The sequence below is a fragment of the Nicotiana tabacum genome, chromosome 5 (genome assembly GCF_000715075.1).
Source record: "Nicotiana tabacum cultivar K326 chromosome 5, ASM71507v2, whole genome shotgun sequence".
NCBI classification, from domain to species: domain Eukaryota; kingdom Viridiplantae; phylum Streptophyta; class Magnoliopsida; order Solanales; family Solanaceae; genus Nicotiana; species Nicotiana tabacum.
Window position 1 is genome coordinate 15278930 of NC_134084.1, and position 9607 is coordinate 15288536.

The 9607-nt window shown below is 33.9% G+C and overlaps 1 protein-coding gene across 1 annotated transcript; it reads left to right on the plus strand.

Annotated features, from left to right (window-relative positions):
• The first annotated feature begins 478 nt into the window (after positions 1-478).
• On the plus strand, positions 479-2558 carry LOC107768158 (pectin acetylesterase 8-like). Its single transcript, XM_016587261.2, has 11 exons — positions 479-555; positions 656-785; positions 887-966; positions 1055-1144; positions 1232-1356; positions 1434-1494; positions 1589-1645; positions 1735-1812; positions 1930-2035; positions 2142-2287; positions 2382-2558. The coding sequence occupies exons 2-11, from the start codon at positions 749-751 to the stop codon at positions 2472-2474; spliced, it is 873 nt and encodes a 290-aa protein (XP_016442747.2). The 5' UTR covers positions 479-555; positions 656-748; the 3' UTR covers positions 2475-2558.
• The last annotated feature ends 7049 nt before the right edge of the window (positions 2559-9607 follow it).

Genomic DNA, 9607 nt, shown 5'->3' on the forward strand with positions numbered 1-9607 from the left:
CACCAGAATCTTGAACATGATAATCTTACATGTAATCGTCATAGAAAACATACCTGAAGCAGAATCCATGATCTTGAAGCGGAAGCGTTAATTCAAAACTGGTTTCTCGCCCCTTGCCCTAACTTTATGTGACCGCCGCCTTTAGAGATGGAAGAGAGAATAAAAATACGGTAACCCTAATGGGTGGGGAGAGGACCAATTTATAGAGGTTCTCACTTAATCTGGTACGCCCATCAAGTAACCAATCGGACGGATGAGATTTGATAATAATTAAATATTAATTATGAGCCTTACACCTATTGGGTCACACATACATAGAAAAATAATTTACAGCAATCTCAAAGGGAGCAGGTGACTAAGTGTTCCTTCAGAAATAAACCCCCTGATTTATACATAGCATGGAGATATTTGTCTTTGTTTTTTTAGTTGATTAATTGTTGTTTAGGTTAATGTTTTTTATATTTTTGTATAGTATGCTTGGATGGAAGTGCTCCTGCTTTCAACTTTCATCCAGGAACTGGCTCTGGAGTTTATAGTTGGCTCATTCACCTTCAGGTATAAAATAAACTCATATTTTTCTGTTATTTTTGTTAATGTTGATTTTCTGTTAAAAGCTTTTACCTTGATTTTATCATCTTCAACTCTAAACTTCAAGGGTGGAGGGTGGTGTGACTCTACTTCCGACTGCCAAGATCGTGCTACTAAGGAGTATGGAACTTCAAAAAATATATCTAACTTTGCTTCTTTTATGGGAGTTCTAAGCGACGATCCTCAACTAAATCCAGGTAGTTATATGTACAATAATGTATATATTTACCATTTTTTTCTTTTATTTCTTCATGATATTGTAGCATTCATAACTCTTAATTCATCAACAAATATTTAGACTTCTATAACTGGAACCGAGTCAAGGTTAGATATTGCGATGGATCATCCTATACTGGTGATATTGAAGAAGTTGACCCCGTAAGTTAGATATCTTCTTAATTATTAGTGCTAGAAAGTTTGTATCGGCGTAATTTTTCTGACTTGACGTAGCAAAAAATCTCTGCAGGTTACTAATCTCCACTTCAGAGGGGCAAGAATATTCAAAGCGATCATGGAGGAATTATTAATACATAAAGGGATGATATATGCTCAAAATGTACGTACCATTTTCCCCCTCATAGTCCTCTTATTTTTCTCTAATTAAGTGGTTGAAATATAAGAAAATTTTAATATTTGATGATAGGCCATCCTTGGCGGAACTTCAGCAGGAGGGTTGGGTGCAATTCTACATTGCGACAACTTCAGACTATTTTTTTCCTTGATTGCTAAAGTAAAATGCATCTCCGATGCTGGTTTCTTTGTGAATGTGTAAGTTGGTGAATCTGAAAAAAAAAATCAAATGTATGTTTTCTCTTTGTAACTAATTCTTGGATGAATTTATGCAGAAAAACTATAAATGGTGAGCCACACATTGAAGAGTATTTTAAGAGAGTTGTTGCTTTACATGTAAGAACCATCATTTAGTAGATATTTTCTCTTTTATTTTTCTTTCTTGATTTTTATCTCAACATTATTGACTCTCTTTTGGGGTGTAATTTAGGGATCTGCCAAGAATCTACCATTCTCTTGCACATCCTCGAGCTTAGATCCAAGTTTGGTAAGATCAATTTTATTTATTTATTTTTTCTGTAAATAAATTAGCCAACATGATCTTTCTAACTAATATAAAATCCAATGATTTGGCAGTGCTTCTTCCCTCAGTATGCAGCACAACATATTTGCACACCACTTTTCATCATCAATTCGGCGTATGATTCTTGGCAGGTTTGAAAATCAATTTCTGTGATTAATTAATTGCTTTCATGTATGCTACTATTACTTTATAACTTTAGCTTCCCTTCAAATTCTAAATGGTTTTGCATTTTGATTCTTGAAAATTAGATAAACAACAGTTTGGTTCCTCAAGAAGCCGACCCTCGACATGTTTGGGATTTTTGCAAGGGAAATATAAATAATTGCTCATTAAGTCAAATCCAAACTCTCCAAGGTATGTATACTGGCCAGTTTTTATTTTATTTTTTATTTTTTATTTTTTTAAATCCGATTCATGTGACACTCCTCTCTCTAACTTGCTTTTGAGTATTTTGTTTCAGATTTTAGGTTGACATTTTTGGAGGCATTAAACGAACTAGGACCAAGTACGTCAAGAGGATATTTCATTTCCTCTTGTCATTCCCACAAAGGCATTGAAGTACAAGTCTATTGGTCCTACAACAACTCTCCAACATTAGCTAACAAGGTCACTTTTGTTTTTCTTTTTTCTTTTTTTCCATTGTATAATTTTCAGTTTTATTTCCTGTGTTGTTATTTGACGATAACTCATTGTTACACAGACAATTGCTGAAGCTGTTGGAGACTGGTTTTTTGATAGGAGTGGGTTTCAAGAGGTTTATTGCCCTTATCCTTGTGGCAAATCTTGCCATTAGAGTTGCTCTTGCATGTTGTAATACGTAGTACTATTTCAGTATCTTAGTTGTTGTTAGCCAACTTACTCCTGTAATTGCTTAAGATTGGTCGTCCAACTTAATATATCATCTCAGTTTAGAATTAATGTTTATTTTGTTTTCACTTCAACAGATTTTAAGCCCTTATATGAATGATGAAAACGTCGAATAAAAGCCATCTCGGGCAAGAATCTGATTATGACTCAAGGAGAAATGCGAGTTAAATTCTTACGTCTGGCCACGGATGAGATTGACTCCAACTCTTGACTCTTGCAATCAACTATAAATTTGATTATGATATTTAGTGTAAGCAATTAATGTAACAAAATATTGACCCCTGTTCACTTTTACTTGTTCACTTTTGACTTTGAATTCCCATTAAAAAAAGATAAATGAAGTAAATATTTTACAATTTTACCCATAATAATGATAGCATTTTTAAAAGTTTTGGAAAATGAGTAGTTATAAGGATAAAACAGAAAATTGTCTTTCTCTTAATTTAGCATAGTGGACAAGTAAAAAGTGGAAATATAATTTTAGTATAGTGGAAGAATCAAACGTGATTGAACCGAGAGAATAACTCAGATAATTAAATGGGCATTGGATTACCTATACTCCCTCCGGTCCAAAATAAGTGGTTTTTTGATTTTTTTTTTTTCTTATGGTCCAAAATAAGTAATTTTTTCAGATTTCAAGAATGAATTAATTATTTTTTCCCTACATTGTCCTTGAAGTAATTAATATTGGAGCATGTGTTAAGTGTATTTATGTGAATACACAATAAAGGTTAATATGGTCAATTTCATTGCTAATTAACGTTAAAGATGAATTTCTAAATATGTGTGAAAACAACCAAAAAAATCACTTATTTTGGACCGGAGGGAGTACTATACAAGCAAACTTAGGATAATACAATATTGATGAACACATTCAATGTAAGTTTGATTATTAAATGCATGTGATGAATGTTTCCACTTAGGGGTGTTCATAAAAATCCGAAAATCCGAACTAAACCGAAAACCAAATCAAACCGACCAAAAAAATCGATATTTTTTAGTTTGGTTTGGTTTTGGTTTTAATTAAAAAAACCGAACCAAACCGAATATAGGGTAGTTATTTTAAATTTATTATTACACCTATATATATGTATACTTTTATACAAAGTTTTAATTTTTTATAGTAAATATTAATCGTTTGCACTTTTAGTACAGTTCTTTACCTTTACATTCTAGTTTAATTGGTAGTTTTCTTATGTTAAGTGTAAGAATCTATTTCGCGTTAAAAATAATATATTTTTAATTGAGTCCTTAAATTATTCTTCTCTATTTGATTCAATTATCATCAATATATCTTGGTAAATAATAGATTTCTCAAAGGTCAATTGATTTGATAGTGTTACGTTGAAAATGTAGTCGCCGAAATGTGTATTTGGCAGTGTATGTCTTATATTTAAGAAAAAACCGACAAATAACCGGAAAACCCGAAAAACCGACATAAAATCGAGAAAAAACCGACTTAATTGGTTTGGTTCTAATTTTAGAAAAACCGACTTACTTGGTTTGGTTTCTCTTTAGGGAAAAACCGATCCAAACCGAACCATTAACACCCCTATTTCCACCCCTTTTCCTAATTATATTGATTGACTCGATGAAACATAGTACTAATTCTGAAACTCCCAAAAAGGAGTAAATGCATTAATTTTGACCATACGTTACAATATCAATACTTATTTATGAACATTATCAAGCAGCTTGAGCCAAGCGTACGTTGTCAAAATCGCGTAAGCAAACTTAACTATATAATTTTCTTCAAAGTGTTCCTGTACTTGTTGCTAATCTACTTATTGAGTTCTTTGTATTTAGTGCATTTAACGATTTACTCTCTAAACCTTTCAATTTATTTTCACCATCTTAGCATAATACATTTATTGATGGGTAAACTGGAATTTAAAAAGAATAAAGTGAATTTCAATGAAGGACAAGGAGGAGAAAGAAATTCATCAAACTTCTTTCTTATTTTTATGATTTTATCCTGTGTTCAATAAAGACACTATCAAATTTTAAAACCTTATAGCAAGCACTTACCAAGTTACCATTGGTTTTCAATTCCTTTTCACATCCCTATGAAAAGATGGTTATCAAGAATATTTATTGATACTAACAAAAACATTATTTTGCAGGAAATATAATCCCAAAAAAAAATGTGTTCTAGACAAATTATGGCGGTGTTGCAAATTTTATTTTTGTCTTGGTTTTATTTCCTTTGACATTGATAAACTGTATGACTCCCGAAGAAGACAAGAAGTTATTTTGCTATCTGCAATGCCGGGATGATTATGTGGAATATGGATGGGACTTATTTAAGGATTTTACTCAAGAACAAATTAATGAAAAATGCGAAAAGGGTGAAAGTATGTTTCCATGTGAGTATGACCTAATCCACAATTTGTCCAATCGTAAATCCTCCAGCTTTCCATAGTAGGTTGGATTATGTAATATAAATTATATTAATGATGCTGAAATGTATGTACGTGCTAATTTAAAACATTTTAGTTATAACAATTTGAGATGGATTCTGGTATTGTATTTTGGGGCAGTCTGCAGATGCATTAATGAGTTTTGTAAATTTAGTAGAACGTAATGGTTTGAGATCGAACTTCATATACGTAGAAAAAAATAAGTATATATATATATATATATATATGTTACGCTCCAAAACTGGGGTAGGACGTGACGGCGCGCAATCTACCTTACTCGCTTAGCAAATCTACCTTACTCGTTTAGCAATTCATGTTCTATCTAAATGTACATGCTCGTAAGATTATTTAAACAACCCAAATATGAATAAGTCTTTTATTGTCATGATCCAAAATTTATTGTGATGACACCTAACCTAACTCGTTAGGCCAGTCAATTAACCGTTAACATAATTCTGATAAGGTAAAGGCATAGAGCCCCAATATTTTAAATAAGAACATATTGGACATTTAGCAAATAAAATATAAAATAAACCAAAAGAAAGGATGGGAAACAAAAGGGCCGAAGCCCATTAGAAAGTAATTAACCTACCAAGGTTAAGGGTTTAGAAAGCAAAGAAGCCAAAGCTTCTGAAGGAAACCAAAAGCAGCAAAAAAAAAAAAAAAAAAAAAAAAAAATTACAAAAGCAGAGAAAGAAAGAAAGAAAGAGAGAGAAAAAAGAAAAAGAATAAGGAAAAAACTTTGGTCAAAAGCTTTAAGAAGAACTGGGAGTTAAAATTAAAAGTATTAAAGTTCTCCTTAGACTCAAGAGATTAACCTTGTTCTTCTCATTCATTGAATTATTTCACTACATCTATGCAATTTTATGTCGTACAAAAGAATTCCATATCAATTTTTTCTTTATAAATAAATAAATAGTTACTATAGACAATAAGGCTATAAAAGTTTGGTTTAAATACTGATAGATCTAATTTTGGAGAAATAAAGTATACAAAATAGTTTGAAATTTATAGATTTTGGACTAGTTTTATGAGTAAATATATATTCACAAATTAAAACTCAAACATGAACCCCGATGATTAGGTATTCTAAATTAGGTATGAATTAGTCTAAACAAGAAAGTTAACATAAGATCAATATTATGTAATTATAGATTGATTGGAGGAAAATTGTACGAATTGCTCGAGGTGAAGCATTTGGTATCTCGGCATGAGTACTGTGAGTAGTAATTTTATCGTAATTTGTGTTTTCATAACTTGCATGATTTACACATGATTTTTAATATGAAAATATTAGCGATTATTTTGAATTGCATCTTGGACAAGTCTTTTACTCGAGATGATACCGAAATAGTTATATGAGATGATTACCGTTGTTTTAAATATTCTTGTTGTCACCAGATATGTTTTACCGTTACTTGAATTTAATGTTATCGAAATGAAATTACATGATTTGATATGAATCGAAATGCCCTATATTGTTTTAAAATATTTTCCTATGAGTATACGAATTACAGAGACAAGTATAAATGGGAGTAGACTTTGAAGGATCCCGTAGCTAACGGCGGGTTCGTTAGACCTTGTGCACCTTGTAATTATCGATTACCATTATAGCTCTCGCTAGTGGGAAGGTAGAACTAGCATAACGTTACCGATTTCCCTCGAGTAGGGACTACCGTTATATTTGACTTCTTGTGAATAAATCCACAGTTATACCAATTACTTGAGTCGTTCATTGAAACCTCCCAAATATGAATATTGATATTATACAGTGGTTACCGAGCTTATTACTGAATTGTTAATTGTATTATACTACAAGAAAAGCATGATTAGACTAAAAATTATTTATTGTTTCTGAAAGGGTATTTTTACGTTATTTTCTGTTTGATATATTATCATTTTTTTTTTGACTTGTCCCCAATAAAAATGGTTGTGGTCAAGTGTTATTACTCACTGAGCTAGCGACTCATTCCCAGCTAATTTTATTTCCAGAGATAGCAGTTGACGAGGGCGAGGATTTCGTTAATTAGAGCGCACATGTTAATAGTTCTTGGTGAGCCTCGCACTTGTTCGCGTGGACAAAAATTTTATTTATTATTATGGTTTTTTCTTTGATTTCATAGAGTCTCTCCATAGTCATTCTTTTAGTGTCATGAGTATTATTTTATTATTATAGTCTTATGCTGAGTATCGTTCTTTATTATCAAAGGTTGAGATATATTAGTAGTTCTGGTTGTTAGTGGGTTGATTCGTAATGGTGGAGACTCATTTTGGTTGACTGATAAGTTGTCAATTGTTTTTTTATGATATTAGGATGTTTGGTTGTTGATTTAAGACAAGGAAATTTTTGGGATGGTCCAAAAACAGGGGAAACTCTGTCCGATTTTCTGGAAAATACTGATGAGGCTTACTTGGGAGCACTTGCACCTAAGTGCCTGTCACGATCCTAAATTGGGTCGTGACAAAGTTGGTATCAAAACGTAGGCTTTAAGTCCCAAGTCATGGAGCAATGTTTAGTAGAGCCTTGTTCATGGGTGTGTGGGCAACCATACTTATGATCTTGAGGCTATTGAACATCTAGGAATGTTTTTCCTTCTTTCATTCTTTGATCGTACATTGAGAAAACTTGAGATTGACTTGGGAATATTTCTTTCACGGATGGCTAGGACACACACACCCTCATCTGCTGGACGTGGTGCTGGACGTGGTACTACTCGGGGTGGCGGCAAAGTTGGGGTTCACCAAACTAGAAGACAGACTGTTACTCAATCTGAAGTTGGGAATATGGGTCAACCCCAAGCTGTGATGCCAAATCAAGTGCAAGGGCATGGAGTTTAGGACGCTACACCACCAGTGGCAACTGTTGTACCTATTATTGCCTTACCTACAGATGCAGTGACAAGGTTATTGAATGTGTTAGAGGCATTGGTACCTACTCATGGTAGAAGTTCAACTCCTGAGGCTGCATTACAGACACAAACACTTTCACAGACTCAGACTTTCGGGAATAAGGAAGTATCCCTACAAGAGTTCCTGAAATTGAAATTACTAAAATTCACAGGTTCTGATAATTCAGCAGATTCTCAATATTTCTTGGATATGACACTCACGACATTACGTGTTATAGGATGTTCTAATGAGAGAGTTGTGGAGCTCGCAGCATACAAACTAGAAGATATGGCTAACACATGGTATGAATCTGTATTGCTAGGAAGGCTAGCAGGAGCAGCACCATTAACATAGGTCGAATTCACTAAGTTATTCATGAATCATTTTCTTCAAGATAGTCTGGTGCAAAAATATGTGAGAGACTTTAAGAGATTGGTCCAGACTCCAGATATGGATGTGTCAACATATAACACCAAGTTTTATAAGTTGGCTAGATATGCTACTTACTTAGTGTCTACAGAAGAAGCTTGAGTTTAGAGGTTTGTGGATGGATTGGTTGGTCGTCTATACACTGCAGTAGCCCCACATATGAAGACTTTATCCTACATGGATGCAGTCAATCTTTCTAGAAAAATTGAAAACAAGGGACGTGATGAGCATGCAGCTAGTGATTTACATAAGAAGGCCAAGACAGTAGGGGTCTTTCACTGGCAGTTTTAGTAAAAATCGAATAGCAGGAAATCAGGGACAACAACCACAGGGTTCTCAGACAGGGACACACCTATCTTCACAGTCCACATACATACCACATTACAGACAGGGTAATAGGGGACCATCATCTTCTAGAAATCGTAATTTTGGCCAAATATATTCCACTACTCCCGTCTACCAGACCTGTGGTAGATCACATTTGGTCCAATGTCGTGTTCTAATTGGAGAGTGCTTTCGGTGTAGCCAGTTGGGACATCACTAGAGGGATTGCTCTCAGCCTCCAAGAAATTTCAATCAGGCTTCTATTCAATCAGTTGCACCTACTCAGACTACTCGTAATACTTCAGGTGCTACAGGTACAGGAAATAGAGGTTGAGGTGCTAGAGACCGTGCTATTGTGAATCAAGGACAAGGGAATGCAGATAGAGGTTAGGCGAGAATTTATGCATTTACTAGACAGGATGTTCATGCCTCGAATGTTGTGGTTTCGGGTATTCTTTCTGTCTGTTCATTTGATACATTTGCTTTGATTGATCCAGGATCTACTCACTCCTACGTTTCCTCGTACTTTTCTTTGAGGTTTAGTAAACAACCTGAGCTATTGAATGATCATTTTCTAGTTTCTACTCCTGTTGGGGAGTCTCTATTAGCTGAATACATGTATCGTGCTTGTCAGATTCGGGTTGAGGGTAGAGATACTCTAGCTGACCTCATTGTACTTGATATGATTGATTTTGACATGCTGATGGGAATGGATTGGTTATCTTCTTACTATGCTATCATCGATTGTCATGCAAAGATAATTAAATTTGAGATACCAAAAGAACCCAGTTTTATTTTAAAGGGGGGGTCAGGTTCCAGAGACTTTCAAAGTTGTATCTTTTATAAAAGCTCAAAGACTTCTAAAGAAAGGTTTCTTGGGTCTCTTAGCTATTGTAAATGATACAAGAAAGGAAACAATTAGTATCGAAAATGTACCAATAGTGAGAGAATTTTCTGATGTATTAACTGAGGATTTTCCAGGATTGCCTCTAGTACG

What these genes read in the sequence shown, in the direction of transcription:
- LOC107768158 (XM_016587261.2), top strand. Translation starts at nt 749, where the DNA reads ATGGGAGTTCTAAGCGACGATCCTCAACTAAATCCAG. An exon ending in GGATGATATATGCTCAAAAT is followed by an intron (nt 1,145 to 1,231) that starts GTACGTACCATT and finishes ATTTGATGATAG; the next exon opens with GCCATCCTTGGCGGAACTTC. An exon ending in AGAGAGTTGTTGCTTTACAT is followed by an intron (nt 1,495 to 1,588) that starts GTAAGAACCATC and finishes GGTGTAATTTAG; the next exon opens with GGATCTGCCAAGAATCTACC.